The 16,458-nt window shown below is 40.8% G+C and overlaps 1 protein-coding gene across 9 annotated transcripts in view; it reads right to left on the bottom strand.

Annotated features, from left to right (window-relative positions):
• DLGAP1 (DLG associated protein 1) overlaps nucleotides 1–16,458 on the bottom strand; it is an 828,057-nt gene that overhangs the window by 84,589 nt on the left and 727,010 nt on the right. For 5 of the 9 annotated variants that reach the window (XM_024580349.3, XM_053912686.1, XM_053912692.2 and 2 more), the window contains one exon: nucleotides 11,405–11,434. The exons of the other annotated variants lie outside the window; for them this stretch is intronic. In XM_024580349.3, coding sequence (XP_024436117.2) covers nucleotides 11,405–11,434 — 30 coding nt within the window. The remainder of the gene's footprint in view (nucleotides 1–11,404; nucleotides 11,435–16,458) is intronic. 9 annotated transcript variants of the gene reach the window in all.

Here is a 16,458-nt window from a genome sequence, read left to right as displayed (position 1 = left end):
ATGAGATTAGTGAAATGCCAGTGCTTATGGGAAACCAGACTTTCCCTCTGTCACCTCAGCTCCACCTTTCTCGTGGCACATAAAACGAGCCTGACCAGCGTTAGTCTGTGCGATGTGGTGGTGCCCTCCTCTTTGGGAGCCAGTGGGCTCCGGTGACCTTGGTGTGAACGGTCCCTGTGTGAGAGTGGGTCTGAGACACTGCCACCGAGTGAGCCTGCATGCCACTGGTCACTGTGTCCTTGGCTGTACCACCGAGCGTGTGCAGGGCTCCATGGCAGATGAAGTATCATTCCAGTTTGCCCCTGGACGCTGCAGGGTTTTTCCTCAGCTACCACATCACACTGCGTGAGGAGAGCATTCCAGGAAAGCAGAAGGGCTGCTCTAGGCTCTGGGGTTTCAAAGGAAACTAACTGCTTGGCAAGGCAGCCAGCTCTTCTCCACCGTGTCATTTTCTCTGAGCTGGACCCCCCTTTGTGGTGCTCCCTGACCACTGAATCCCACAAACTTTAAGGTTTATCTTTCTTAGAAGGGAGAGCCTATTTATTTTTCCTCCACAGAAACTTTAAGATTCAAGATGTCACCAAAGGTCATGATAAAGACTATTTACAAGAATAGGGGAAACTAACAGATAAAGAATACCCATCCCCTTTTAATTCAAATTTACCCTGTTTAACTAACAAGAGGCATTGGTTGTATTACATCTGATTTAGGCCATATGCACTCAAGGGCACTGGTGATGGACTCCATGTCTGTGCCCCCACAAAATCCATATGTTGGAGCCCCAACTCCCAATGTGGTGGTATTCGGAGATAGGGACTTTGGGAGGTAAGATCAGATGAGGTGATAAGGTGAGGTGCCCATGATGAAATCAGTGCTCTTGTAAGAAGAGACACCAGATCTCTCTCTCTCTCTCTCTCTCCATGTAGAAAGGCCATGTGAGACATAGCAAGAAGGCAGCCATCTGCAACCAAAGGCAAAAACCAAAGTTCTTGGTGGACATGTAACCTGCTGGCACTTTGATTTTGGACTTCCCAGCCTCCAGCATTGTGAGAAAATAAATGTCTGTTGTTTCTACCTCCTGCTTCTCTGAGGACATAGTTTTTCATTCCCCTCAGCCACAGCAATCCCACACGTAACCCCACAGTGATCCCGGGAGGGCGTCGAACAGGTGTTCCTGTGTTTGTGTCTTGTGCCCTGCAGGGGCCAGGCCCTGGCTGGTGAGCCTTGGAAAAGGGTTACTGTCACTCAACCATGAATAAAAAACTGCACGATCAAAACAAAGATTTAATTAAATGCTGCTATCAACTAACATTATGTCAGCAGCACTTATTGTTAAACAATTAACAAAATTATATTACATTTGAAAATCCTTTGTGGATTAGACTTTTTTTCCATTTTGTGAGGAATTCACAAAATGAGGAATATAGGTAAGATTACAAAGGAATCATAGCTAATCAAACTAAATAAATTTTACATACATAATTATAATTGCAGACCAAAAAAAGATGAAAATTCTTCCAAAATACTTATCCAGAAAACAAATTCACTTAAAAGAGAATGTGGATCATTGTAACATGTTTGAAATGATACAGGGTGGCTTTTCGAAAGGAAGCAGAGCCTGAGTTCCTGTGGAGTGAGTCCCTAAATCACCTGGTCACCCTCACTGCAGCAGGAGGCTGCCAAGCACAGAAGAAAGCATTTGCCGGTAAGTACAGAGGTGCAACGCCAATCCTCACCACCGAGGCACAACGCTACTTCTGTTCGGTGTCCTCAGGGACATCCCGTAAATAAGATCACACAGACCAGTGCCCCTTACTATAGACACCCATTCTGGAGTATGTTCGCTTATTTGTGCTCCATTGTAATTATCCACAAAAACTCGCCAGCCACTCCCTCACCCGACTCTGTGAGATTGTGCCTGAAAGCATTTAGTACTATGTGTAAGCCTGGAGATGTCACTGTGTGCCATCTCCCTTAGAGAGTTTATCAGAAACTGAAGGAAAAAAGGTCTTAGCCCTACCTGGAAACAGGAACACTGAAAAAGGAGGGTAGTGTGGGATGACTTCAAGGGCTATTAGTCTTGGGTTTGGAATTCTGTGACCTTGAGCTAGGAACTTCTCCACGCCTTGGTTTCCTGCTTTGTAAATCAGGTGATGGTAAGAGTAGCTCCCGAGTTGCTCTGAGGTTTTAATGAGATAATGCGTGTATTTCCTTTGCTTGCAAACACATTATAGCTACAAATGTATTATAAGTGCTCCTCAAATGCTAGCTTATAGTATTATCACTAGCTTTCATACCTTATCAATAGCATAGTTCTTTGTCCAGGACTTAAAAAGTACACCTAAGAGGTAGGCAGGTAGAAATACAGAAGTTCTAACTCCTGCAAAGGGGCATACAGCAACATGTGGCAGCCTGGGTCTCTGAGAGACTGTGTGGAGCAGACCTCCTGCCAGCTTTCGTGGACACGTCGTATGAGTTGGAATACTTTTGTTAAGTTTAACCACTGAGATTTGGGAGTTGTTTGCTATTGTAGCAAAACCTAACCTAATTAAAGTGACCTTTGACCTATTACGCTTCAGAGAGTAATCCTGAAGACATCCTGGATAAAATGAGATGTGTATGCAAAATCATTCAGTAAACCGTTGCTTAAAATAGCAAAATATTGAGAGCAATCAAATGTGTGGCAAAGAGGAGCTTGGTTAAGTGATTTGTGATATATGGTTGCATAATAGAATACTATGTACTTGTAAAACATAATCAGGAAATTCTTGAGGGAAGTGTGGAAATATTACCAAGACATTATTAAGCAAAAAATAAATAAATAAAAGGTGTACAATATTCTATATAGTAAACTATCCTTTGTGTAACAAAGGGGAAAACATATTCATGAGGTTTCAGTATGCCACAAATATATATTTATATAGAAGAAAGGCAGTTGATAATGGTGGGTAAAGGGGAATAGAAACTGGGCATGGAGTCAATGCCTTTTTCCTCCTGTATTTTGATTTTTGAGCTATGTGAATTTTTTTAATTACAAAAATAGATACTAAAAATAAAATCCTTTGCTGGCTATTTATTGCCTATAGAAACCTTGAAAATGTATCTCTATTGCCAGCTCAGGCCCCGCCATTTTCTGTTTTGGGTGCGGTGCTTCAGCTGCATCTGATTGCATCTGACTCCCGGAGCATCTGATTCTCGGCTGCTGGCTGGCGTTGAGCTGGCCTCGTCCCCGAGTGGGATGTACCTCCCTTGCTCTATGTCTTTCAGGACCCAGACATCTTTCCCGCGGCATCTCTCTGGTCCAGTCAGGCAGAGTTCCTAGGATGCCTCCTGCGGTCACAGAGCTCCTTTTATATATGTCTGCTGTTGAATTTTTATTGTATTAAGTTATAATGATCTGTTTACAAAAATGCTGCCTTGGTTGGGTCATCTTTCTATCCTCATGGCCTAATATAGGGCATGACATAGTGTAGGCATTTAATGACTGTATCCGTTAATTTTCTGTAAATAAGAGATAAATGACAATGAAGTAATAAAATGGTATGTTTGAAAATAGAGTCTTTCTATGCCTGCTGTGCCTGCTGCCATAGTCCTCAAGCAGCCTGAGTTCTCCCTCAGTGTGGTTTCAGACAGAATGCTCTCCCTGTGCTATGATACTGAAAAGGATGGTATATTCTAAGTAAGTCTGTGGTGGTATTTTTAAAACACTCTATTTTAAACTTGATAACATTTGCTAGAGCAACGCTGCTCCAAAACAATATGAAAAAGGAAAAGAAAACAAAGCGCTCCGAATTTAAACCAAATCAATAACCAGGATTAAAAAAAGAGAAACAGTTGAATAAAAGACATTTGGAGACACACTGATCCTTCCCTAAGGCGGCTTTGATTGTATCCACCCCACTGTTAGATTTCCATAATATTACTTGAAATAAAATTATATCCAATTTAGTAAAAAAAGTTCATATAACTCAGGCACTTGATTATTATTCTTAAAAACTTATGAAGTAACATCAAACAAAAGTAGTAACATTGATTTTGATAATTCAGTATTTGAGCCAATATAATAAAAGGCAAAATGCTAACAAAAAGTATAAACAAACATCTAAAATATATTGAGTACCTTTGTGCCAAACGTTTTACTAGGTGCTTCAACGTGATCTCATCATATTCAAGCCTCTTCTCTGGAGTGCTAAACAGCTTTAACCCATTTTACAGATGAGGAGAGTTGTTCGGAGAGAGTAACTTGCTTCAGATTGCAACACAGCCACGAAGTTACGGCTATAAGGCTTGAACCTAGAACGCCCTTTCTATTCTTCTATGCTTTCTTCTACTTCAGTGTGTTCTAAACTCAGTGTTCGGAGGGTCCTTGAGGAGACCATCTATAAAATCAGCTGTGAGATAGAGAAGACTCAGAAGGAAGTCTCACTTGCCTCTCTACCTCCTCACAGGCACAGGCTCAATGAACCCTACACTCAACAGAGTGGTACCCAGCAGCCTTCTGTTTTCACCCTATGATACATGTTGGTTAAAACTAGGAAATACCTAAATCTACAGATTTCTCCAACACATTTCAGATACCAAGCTTCAGATTGGTATTTGATTTTGCGTTTAGTTGATATATTATTGTAAAAATGCTTTGGCTTTTTCCTCAGTGAAACCAAACAAAAGTCATAATGTATGTTCTTCCAAGTGACAGCATTCATGGCTTCAACCAAACTGTTGTAGATACAGCTGTGGCGATATTTACATAGGTAAGCATCTTAGGTGAACATGAAATACACATAGGATCAACATGAAGTTGACTTTACGGTTAATTTTAATGGGTGTGATGTATAATTTAAGAGGGTGTGATTCCCAGGTTCACACTCCAAATCACAGCAGTAAGTGATTTCAGCGGTTGTCTAAATTATGGTGTGTTCCAAAATTAACAGTAAGGTCAGACTCTAATTTTAGATTGAAAATGTAAAGGCCACTTTCAAAATTTGGGATTCAAATACAAAGGTGGTTTACTATCACTATCAAATTGGCCTTGAAGACTGCTAATTAGACCACGGTCCTTAAAGGCTGCCTTCTTAGGCAGCTTAATAAGTTTGGTTATTCTTTTAAAGTAAGAGGTTTATTTACATTGAAAACTTCCAGTAGGTTGCTAAAAATAATAAAAACAAACATATAAACACTGAAACTTACACTCTGAAAAAACAAACAAAAAGAAAGTAAATCAGTGGCAAAAACTGGCAGATTTTCCTTTATAGCTTGCCTTTGACTTATAAATTTCCTTTTCCTGCCCCAGGGAGGGTGGTGAAGGCTAGGCTATGGTGCTTTAGGTGAAAACTGTCTTCAGAGTTACACTAGTTTGTTGCTAAGTGCTCAAGGCTGCTTATTCAGCACGAACTACTAGTTTTGGGCTACTGAAGTTCAAAGATGTACAAAGGCTACTCTCTGGATATCTGTGGCTGTTGTCACTTTAATTCTCCTTATTCAAAATCTTCCATATTTTTGATGAGTGTTGACAGATGGCATGCTCACTAACACAGTGAACTTACAATATACTTCATTAAAAAACATTATCGATATTGATGAAATCAGTCTTTATCTCTTTGTTGGTTGGATCAGCCTGGAAACCCTTCCTCTTCTCCCACCCCCCAGGACTGGAAGAGCAGGTTGGGGGATGATTCCATCTAATGGGAACACCCTCAGTTGGGGTTGTGATTGGCTCCTGGCAAAGTTCATTTGGGTGACTTCCCAGATCCACAAAGATGTCATGGCTCCCAGTGAGGTAATCAGGAACTTTATTCCCCCTAAGTTCTCTCAAAGTGGAGAAACAGTGGTTTATGCTGGTTGTTTGTCTGTGGCTTTGCCCCAAGTGAAACTGACTTTCAGTGGTGTGCTATGATATAATCCTCGAGGAATGATCATTTGTTTGCTAGATCTTTGGATGATGGAAAGGGGCGGGGAATTCGGAGAAGTCAGTAGAGAAAGAGGAATGGTAAAGAAGAGAACAAAAGCTTATTGAGCACCTACTGTATTCCATTCACTGTGTTAAATCAGTTGTGTAGTCTTACAGCTGCCTTAAGAAATAGAGAACTTCATTTATTGGTGAGGATGCCAAGGCAAATAGTGGTTACTTGCCAAAACCTCCCAGTCAATGGTTGGCTTTCTGTTTCCTGAAGTCACCCCAAACCCCTACTCCACACCTTCTACTGGACTCTGCAGAAACAGAGGAGTGCAGCTGGTTTAGAGGGGGAGGAGAGGGAAGGAGGGAGGGGAAAAGAAAAACTGAAAAAAGAAAGAATGTGAGAGAGCTCTGAAATGCTGCCAGTAGTTATTCAAGGTTCATTCTATCTGAGGTGAGGGTAATCCCAAGCAAGACCTCGTATTAGGCTTGCCTTGACCCATCTTCCAGTTTCTGGGTTACAAGGCTCCATCTTTGCCATTTCGGGAGAGTTCTAGTTTTCAGAAGCTATTTGGTAAATTCTCAACTGGATGCTCAGCCTTCCCAGAGACATTGCTATGCAATGGGAACATTTTGCCAAAAGTATAATGACAATTTTCTACAAAATACATCTGAGAAGACAACATTTATTTGCTTAGTAGGATGATCCAGCTTCCAGGTTAGCCTCGTAAGCAGGAGGTCTAGGTGTTGTGTGTTTTTCCCTGCAGAAGCAACTTTCTTGAGTCTTGTTTTCAGTTTCTACAATATTGCATTTTTAGGTTCCTGACCTTCTGTCACTTTTCACTCCTTCCCTGGAGGAAGCCCTTCCTTATCTCTGTAGCAATCTGACTTGAAGCCTGTAAAGATGTTTTATTTTGACTTCTGTAGTAAAAATGTGGAAACTTCATCCAAATTTATTACGAGCAATAGGCCCATCGGCTATCTGTTTGGTAATGGATTTACCACAGTCTAACCTGACAAATGAAGATGTAACTTTGCTCAAAAAGTAGAAAGACACTGACAAAAACAAAATTCACCTGGGGAGGAAATGACATCAATATATTTGGCATATTTTTCAAATGTTAAAATCATTTGGGGTTGCTATGGACTGAATATTTGTGTTCACCAAAATTCACATGTTGAAATCATAATCCCTAAGGTGATGGTGTTAGGAGGTAAGGCTTTTGGGAGGTGAATAGGCCATAAGGATGAAGCCCTCATGAATGGGATTAGTGCCCTTACAGAAGGGACCCCAGAGAGTTCCCTCACACCTTCCACCATCTGAGGGCACAGAAAGATGTCAGCAGTCTGCAACCTAGAAGAGGGTTTTCACCAGACATCAGATCTGCTGTTGACTAGATCTTGGGCTTCCAGCCTCCACAATTGTGAGAAATAAATCTCTGCTGTTTAAGTCACTCAATGTGTGGTAACTTGTTATAGCAGCCCCAATAGACTAAGACAGGGATATTTTGGGATTCATTCTACGACATATTTTGGAAAGTAGAACTTGTTAAACAAAGTAAACGAGTATTTCAGTCCTCAACACACATGTAAAGGAAGATCAGAGCTTTGCAACAGAAAGCAGCTCTATTTGTATAGGTTTAAAATACAAACATGAAGCTGTGGGTATTGTGAATTTTGAAAAAGGGAACAAAGATTGCAACAAGTATTTACTTAGTTTATTCTTCCTATACTTGAGGATTTGTTGCAATTATTGGGTCTGAGGCCACAAGGTTATCGAAAACACCATCTCGGATGTGACCACAGTCCTAAGTTCCCTACTCTAACCAGGGAGAAAAAAGACACTCTTAACAGTATCTAAATCACATGAAGTGACAAGAAGAAAAAGGGAAAGCAAAAGCTTCATGTGCCCAGGGGAACTTTTGTTTGTGAAGTTGACGCTGTGCAGTTAGACCTCGAGTGCTAACGGAAGCCCCTCCATGTCCCCACCACGAGGCCATCGAAAGTGGGCAATGACTCGAAGAATCTTCTTGCTTATTCAATTATTATCATAAAGACTCATCTGTTCCTATTTTTAAAAACATGGAACTTTTCCAAAAAAGCCAAACTTCATTCTCTCATATAGGCTTTGAAAAGAATTTGACATCATTTTGGTATTTGGAATCTCACCTACCTACAAGCTACAAACAAATCACCTGTGAGGCAAGTCTCATCACGGAAAACACCCTGGTTATCAGTTGCAAAGGCCTGTCATCAGCTTCCATTGCCCCATCTTGCCCCTTCAGACTTGCCGCCTCGCTGCCTGAATTCTCCCTGCTTTCTGCGCGTCTGAACACATCTTGCATGCTGGATAAAGAGCTTCTGGTTGGGACCTTCCCTCCCTGGAAAGAAATTGCTGCCTACAGAATATCAGAGCAATTCTAATTAGGCATGACGCAGCTCTTCCGTGACCTCTGCTCTCACTTTTCTTTGATTAGGCTGCTGCACTGGTCCTACTTGTGGAAATATGGTGTGTGTCTCCCCACCCTCCATCAGTTTCAAGAGGGAAAAGTCCCTTTTAGAAGTTTCTCTCAAGGAATTCTTGTCATGGATGGTTTTTCTTCCCTTGCCATGGCCCCTGTTGCCTCCCTTTCCCCCCAATTTGCTGCCTAGAGATTTCTGTCTTACCCCAATTTTCCCAGAGTTTGGAATTATCAATCTAAACTTAAGAGTCCAGAATTCATCACTATTATCAATAAAACTTTGCAGTTATTTCTTTCAAACTTGTCTTTTCCTGTTGAAACATTTCTTTATTTCAAAATGATTAAAGCATTGGTTTGTGTTTCTGTTTAAGTACAATTTTAAATCTTTAAAATGTGGAAGGACAATTTAAATTTACTTTAACCTTACCATTAATGTAATAAAGATTTTCTCTTTCTGCTGACTTTAAAAACTTACATGAAGCTGCAAAATGCTGAAGGGGGCAACCCTGCTTCAGAAAAAGAGAAGGGAAAACTTCATGACAAACATACTTGTTAGGAAGTAGCAAAAAAATCTGTCAATTTTCTTTTATGACTTTGACAATTTTTTTCTGAAAGAGAACAGAAAAGGAAAAGATAACCTACCTAAAACATTAATATTATTTTGAGAGTTCTAGGCTAATCCAGAAGAAAGTCATTTTTGAAGAAAAGGAAACAGGTTTCATTTCGGGCAGTGGATCCCCACCACTGATTGGCATATTCCTTGACATGATAAGCTGTATGAAGATGCCTTGAGTTTATTCCACAGATGGAAAATAGCACAGACAGGAATTGGCTAAACATTCACAAGGACTACCATCTGAGGTTTGATTTTGAATCAAGAGATAGTGTCCAACACACATTTCACTGAGCATGCTTGTCAAAAATCTCACATTCCAGATGTGCCAAGAATGCATGCACTGAACACACACACACCCCGCCAACAACGGCATCCCGGCGGCCTCTGCACACAGGTTTTAACACAGTCACAACAGAGCATGCTCCCAAGCCTTCAAGCTTCTACAGCCCTCAGCCAATCAACTGCCAAAAAGATGCTCAAGCAGCAGTTGAGGTGGGTCTGACCTCTGGTACCCATGGCTACTCCAGAGAACTTCCTGTGAGTCCCAGGGACTCAGAGGAGGTGGTGAGGAGTCTGCCAAAAAAGCCCCAGACAGTCAGTCTGCTTCCTACCCTCATTCTTCCTTACTGGAATCTTTCTCTGGAGACCATAAATCTGTTTTGGGGGTTCCAACAGGCCCTGCTACTCAGTAGTAACTAGTTACTAGCAAAATGATGAGCAAAACAATAATTGTAGCAGAATAATAGTTTTTACATTATCTAATGTTTTCTTGGCTTTCTACACATTTTTTTTTTCTCTATCCTTTTGTTGCAAGTGGAATCCTGTGCTTAAGCCAAGCAGGCAATGTAAAGCTCTGACTTCAAAGCCATTTCTTGATAAAACATCAAACAGCCCGGAGTGGACCAACTGTTATCTGGAATTCTACAGATAATTAACTGAAACTCAGCACTCAGTTGCCTTGGGAGTTTCTGCAGGCAAGGTCTTTCTCATGGTCCTGCTCCCTTTTGTTGCCATTTCTCCTATGATTTTTGGGGCAGGGAGCGGTTTGGATGGCCTCTCAATAAAATTCCCTGTTGTTACCAGGCGTGAGGAATGTGAACACTTAGCCTCGCAGAGGCCTGAAACATGCACTGTGCCCCATTCGCTCCGTGAGGTGCCATTGTTTTGCTCCTCCCTCTTGATTTGGAAACACTACTGGCTGCACCTTCTCCTGGTATTTTCCTTACTTTAGAGAAGCAGCATGCTTTCTGCTGGGAGTGTCAGAAATATTGTCTTATAAACTTAGTTTTGAAAAATGTGACCGTACTAAATGTACAGAAGACCCAGAGGATCTGCCAGTCCATGAGCACATCAGTGAGCCCCCTCTCTTCTTCCAGCCTTCAAACTGCAGCCCTCCCGACCCCTTTACTTGAGTCAAGGGGGTGGTCTCACCACTCCAACCCCCCTGCATTTTTCCACTCCCCACCTCCATGCATTGCCCATTGATCAAGCCACATCTCCCTTTAAATGTGAAGACTCACCTGAAACCCCACAACCTCTTCCAAGGAGCCTCCCCTGATTAAGTGGGGATGAACACACCTCCGAAGCATGACCGACAAACTCCCGATACATAAGAAAACATACAGCCCAAAACAAACACAGACACTCACAGAGAGAGAAAATTACACATTCTCTACTTTCAGATTGTATGCTCCTACGAGGGCAAGGGAATCAACTTTATGGCAAAACCAATGAATCATTTCAAACAATAAGGTGTTTTTAATGTTTGTGGGGGTTACTCAGAAAAACACAGCTACAACTTCTCTTCCCCAATGGTTCTCCACTTTCTTCAAATCCCTCTTCCTTTTCTTCTCAGCTTCTTGCAAGCACAACTAACGGGGACTGGCCCTTGCCCGATATGAGTGATACGGAGAACACTAAAGGAAGCTGGTGCTTGCCATATCTCCTGGGTGGTGAATCATGCTGCTTGGGATGAACCTGCGTTTGAGCCCGGCAAACGCCTTAGCCACTTAGTTTTTCTTGTCAGGAAGCCTTGATGACTCTGTGTCTGCTATGTTGGCATAAGGGACCAAAAACACTCTAAAGAAGGCCCTGCTAAAAGAATGGGAACAAGGCTCCTGGCGAGACTCAATGCCTAGCTTCAAAGAAAACCTTTGGAGGGCAAGGGGATCTCTACACAGCGAGGCAACCACATCAGAAAATAGAAACAGACATGTTCGCTGCCCTCTCGGGTCAGCGTTGATGCCACTTGTGGAGGGTGGAGAGACTTGTGGCAGAACATGACCAGAATGAAGAGAAACACAGATGGAATGGCGAGAGCTGGCAGTTAGAACATGGCATCGAACACCACCGCCACAGAAGCTTTCTAGCTACAAAGCCACGCTGTGCAACCTTTAAGCAAAACATTACTGATTTTGCGGTTGTGAAACGTACCTTCAACAGCAGAACTCAGTTTTATGACACCTTGAATAAAAACAAAAAGTGGCAGTTATATAATGGACCCGAATTACCTTTTCCAGTCTTCTCATAACAAATGTATGCTTCAGAGCTGGATTTTCTTTGTTTGTTTGCTGATATTTTGATAATTTAACTAAACATATGTCAACCTCAAGATCTAAGTAATTTTCAGCCCTTGATTAGACATCGTGGGTGTCTTTGCTTTTCCACGAAAAGTCATTTGGGGAAGTTTTTCACTGAATGGATCTGACATGTTTGGGGATGAACGAAGGCCAAGCCTGTCTGTGTAGTTCTGGGTATAAATCATGCTGCATAGTGGATTGATAAAACTTCCCACATTAGGACACTAGTGTCTAGTACTTCCTATTTATTACTGTGTACAGAGATCATTTGATACATATTGGAACAGGGGTTCTACTGAAATATGTAACAGGCAGTTAAAAACCATGGTGTGATCTGCCGGCGGTTTCTGGTCTGATGTGTTCAGGATTCCCGTTCCCCGAAGGTCAGACAGTGAAAGGGCTATGTGAGAGCGCCGAATTATTCAGGAAACAAGTGGACATAACCCTCAGCTGTATATTCATGTGCTTTTCTTGTGAACTTAAAGGTGAAAATACTAAACTAAGATAAATTAGACCTGCTTCAATAATTTGATTTAAAAAGTAAATATTTTTATAAGCCCTGGTTTTGAATGAACAGTGTTCCCCAAACTCTGTAATAGCCAGGGTAATTTAGGCTGAGCAAAAATGTGGACAGTTTCATTCGGTTGACATTCTGGTTCTCTTTAAAGCTGGAGGAGTTTCGAATTAAAAATGGAAACAAAACTGGGGAACTAAATTGGTATCAACATGAACACACTCTGATTTTAACAGATTTGGTTCACAAAAAGACAAACTTGCTGTCTATTATAACTTTCCAAAAAGGCTATTTTCAAGTTACCTGTTGAATTTCCTGTTTCCTGCAGAGCCAGTGGTGTCTGCAAAATATTTCACAAGGGACTCTCCAGGGGAAAATGTATGTATACATATAGGTATGTGTGTTTATTATAAATTTTGCTAATATGAATGATGGGTAGCACAGAATCTACAAATAATAATAGACTCTACAGCGCTCTTTACTGCAAGTTCTGTTACAGCCAATTGATCTCACATAATGGTTTGTTGATTTTGGTCAAACGCTTGTATCCATAGCCAGCAAGTCAACCATGATTTGACAAAATCACGCACTGATTTTGTAGCACTCCAATCTGCTCTTTTCCCAGTAAATTTATTATCATTACATCTTTTTTGTGACCTACTGTCAAACTATTTTTCACTTTCAGATAAGTTATTGTCATTAAATTAAAACCCTTTCACCTTTAACACCTTGCAAGCACTACCCCCAGGGCCTATTTCAAGCGACCAGAGAGATGTCACTGAACGAGGAATTGGAGAGATGAGCAGCCGCAACGCCGTCACGTACCGTTTCACAATGCAAGTGGGGTGGATAGAAACAGCCTCAAGAGTATAGATAGTAAAATGTAGTCAAATGATTAGGATGTAAATATTTTTACTGGGGGGACCCCCCGAAACAGACTTTATAAAAAATTGTGTATTTATTCTTACATGTTTAAACTTCAGTCACCTTCAAAGAACTCTCCATACGATGCAATACACATATTGAAGCTTTTTTTCCACTGGCTCAAAACATTTTTGAACTCGTTGATTTTTTTAAAGAAATTTTATTTATTTTGTTTTTTAGAGAGAGGGAAAGGGAGGGAGAAAGAGAAGGAGAGAAACATCAACTGGTTGCCTTTCACATGCCCCCAGAGGGGGACCCAACCTGCAACCCAGGCATGTGCCCTGACTGAGAATCAAACCAGTAACCCTGTGGTTGGTAAGCTGGTACTCAGTCCACTGAGCCACACCAGTCAGGACTGAACTTTGCTATTTTAATGCCTTTTAGTACTTCTGCCATTTTTTGTTTCACCTTTTTGTTTTCTGCCATTTTTTGTTCCACATTGGCAAAACGTTTCCCTATGAGGACTTTTTGCATCCAGGGAAACAAAGGAAAAAAAAGTCATTCAGGGTGAGACTGGGTGAATAGAGAGGGTGGGACATGGGGGCCATGCTGGTTTTGGTCAAAAACTGCTGAACACTCAGCGTGGTGTGGGCGGGTGCACTCATAAATCACCCATCATGAAATGGGCAAATGCATTTAAAGAGACTTCAAAAAGATTTCACTGAAGCCAAATGCAGCCTCTCACAACACCAGCTGGTGCACTGAGAGATGGGCTCCTAGGACACTTACCTAGCAGGGGAAGCCTGTACCACAAGGGGCCTGCCCTCCAGAAGATAAATCCGTTTTTGGGGGGTCCTCCCTCAAAGGTATTTATTACCTTTGTTTTTAAAATAATTTATTTAATTGTAAGTTTAAATAATTTAATTTGTAATAATGACCGCGTTTAATAATGGACTCCCAAAATTTCTGAAAATGTAACAACTGGCTCCTGCAAGCTAGTGTGAACCAGGCCTAGATTAGCATTGTTATAACTGATGTTTCCTTCCAGTTGGGCTCAGAAAAGAAAGTCTTAATCTTCAAAACACGTTCTGAGATAGTCACAAAAAGGGCTATAATTTAACGGAGAACAAGCTGAATGTGTGTGAGCTTAGCCTTTACTGCTATTTTGCCAGTAATTCCAGAACCTCTTAAACCTGTCATATGCAAAAATACACTATACATAGATTACCTTGGAAATAACAGTCGTGGACAATCAACTAAGAACACAACCTAAATGCACTCGGCATTCTTTTGGTCAGGCAACTATGCCAAGAGGTATGAGTCATTGGCTTATTAAACAATGATCCTGTCTTTTTTAAACTGTGGAATCTTTATACAGGAAACTAGGTCAGAATATATTTTTTTCAGCCATATTTATTTTTCTGTTTAACCATAATGTCAGCAACAGTTATTCATATGAAAGGACAACCAGGCGCTCTAATCAGTGTGTAGAAATAGGCTGTGTGCGAGGAAAGCAAGAACTCTGAACAAACTCTTATGGGAGATATGGGTGGTGGTGGACTGGAGCCCAGTTATGCATTTATGAAGGGGAAAAAGGTAAGTTAAAAAAACAAATAAAAGTCTGACTTTAGAACTCTAATGATAAAGATTATTTTAATAAAAACTTTAGTGATTCATTAGCTCCATATGGCCTGTTGTTATTTTTTTTAAACCTCAAATCAAGCTTTTCCTTATAGTAGGATAGGCCTTTATACTGCAAGTAACCATGTTATAGTGAAAATCTAGAATTAGCTAAACGTAGTTGGATAGCTAACATTAACATTATACAAAAAATGATAGAATGAGGGGGAATATAGCTTTTATGTTAAAATAGGAATATATTTTAAAGTTCGACTATTTAAGAAATGATTGACATTGATGCTGAAGTTACACGTAGCACTGCTGACTTCCAGGACACACGACAGACGTTATCTTGCGACTGGCGGACAGTGACATCGCCTGGAACTCGGGGTGAGCCATAGCACATACGTGTGTGTGTATGTAAACACAGTGGACCCTCCCCTGCCCACCCCACATTTAGTTCTTCACAGTCTGCAGAAATATTTGAAAAATAAAATAGAAAAAAAAGAGAGAAAAGGAAAAGGAGACCAACTGTTCTTTCCTCAACTCAGTATCTTTAGTAAAATCCTCATTTTGTGGGTGATTCAAGTGACTGTCTTCCCGCAGGTCAGAGGCAATCACTAACTCGGTGTGCTTTCTGCAGCAGTTCTCCAATTCCAGAATTACTCCACCCTCTTTCCTACCACTTTCACCTAATGATGAGTTTCCATGGATCTAAAATAATTCTTAGGAGAAAGCATGAGGTTAAAATAATTCTTGCTAAAATTTAAATGACTGTGGCTCATTAAACCTTCCAATGATACCTCACTGTTGTTGAATAATAATCAACATTTTAACCCTGGCCATTAGGCCCTATGTGATATATCCTTGCTTATTTTCCTATTTCTTCTACTTCATTATTTAAGATGCTTTAGCCACTTCTGTCTTCTCTGTGCTTTGCAATGCCAATGACTTTCTGCTCCTGGCCAGTGCCCTTGCTGCTCCTTCTGCCTTGAATGCTCTCCCCTAACTTGCCAGAGCTTCCTACAGCTAGCTCTTTCTCCTCATTCAGATTTTACTTTAAATGTCACTTTCAAGGAGTTCTTCCTTGATTACCGTATTTAGAGCAGCCCTAGTAATAACCTCTAGACCACCTTTCTCTTTTATTGTATTTTTTCCATAGCAATCATCACCTCTTAGAATTATGTCATTGATTTATCATTTGGCTCCTTGTTTGTATCTACCTTCCTCATTAGAATGAAGTGGAATGAGGGCAAGAACCTGCTCTGTTTTCCTTGCTGCTGCAATACCCCTGGTAGATCAGTGCCCTACATGGAGTAAATACCCAACAAATATTATCCATTGATAACTGATCATTACCAAGTGTTGCCACGTGTTCTAAAAGAGGATTTTATGTATCCCAGCAAATGCATTTCAAACGTGTTATCTTAATTTGTGGATATTGTTGTCAAATTTCACTGTAATGACCACTGTTTCTACTCAGAGGCTGGTCTTCATGGAGGTGAACATTGAGATGTGGAGTGAATATACATAAGTTAGAGTAGGTAGTTAAGTTTCAGGATTATAGTGTTAGAAAGGTACCCAAGAAGTAAGTTTATCAACTCACTGGAGACAAGGAAATGCCCCACATGGACTTCAAGGAATATTAGCTAATTGAATTTATATGCTTACATATCTCTAGAATCCTCAGTTCTCATCCCTACTGTCATCACCCTAGGCCAAATTATCATGGCAATGTTCACATGAATCTGTATTATAAGATAAGAATAAAGAAGGAGGAACTAAGAAAGAGACATTCAGTTTTTAATATCCTTGTTCCAGTGCATTCTTATACTGCAGCTGGAGTGATCTTTTCGAAAGGCAAGTCCAATTATATGCTATCCCTCTCTCCTTTAAAAGTCTTAAATGGC

This window comes from Desmodus rotundus, chromosome 10 (assembly GCF_022682495.2).
Source record: "Desmodus rotundus isolate HL8 chromosome 10, HLdesRot8A.1, whole genome shotgun sequence".
Taxonomy (NCBI): Eukaryota; Metazoa; Chordata; class Mammalia; order Chiroptera; family Phyllostomidae; genus Desmodus; species Desmodus rotundus.
Note: the sequence above shows the minus strand (reverse complement) of the source record. Positions and strands in the feature narration are given on the sequence as shown.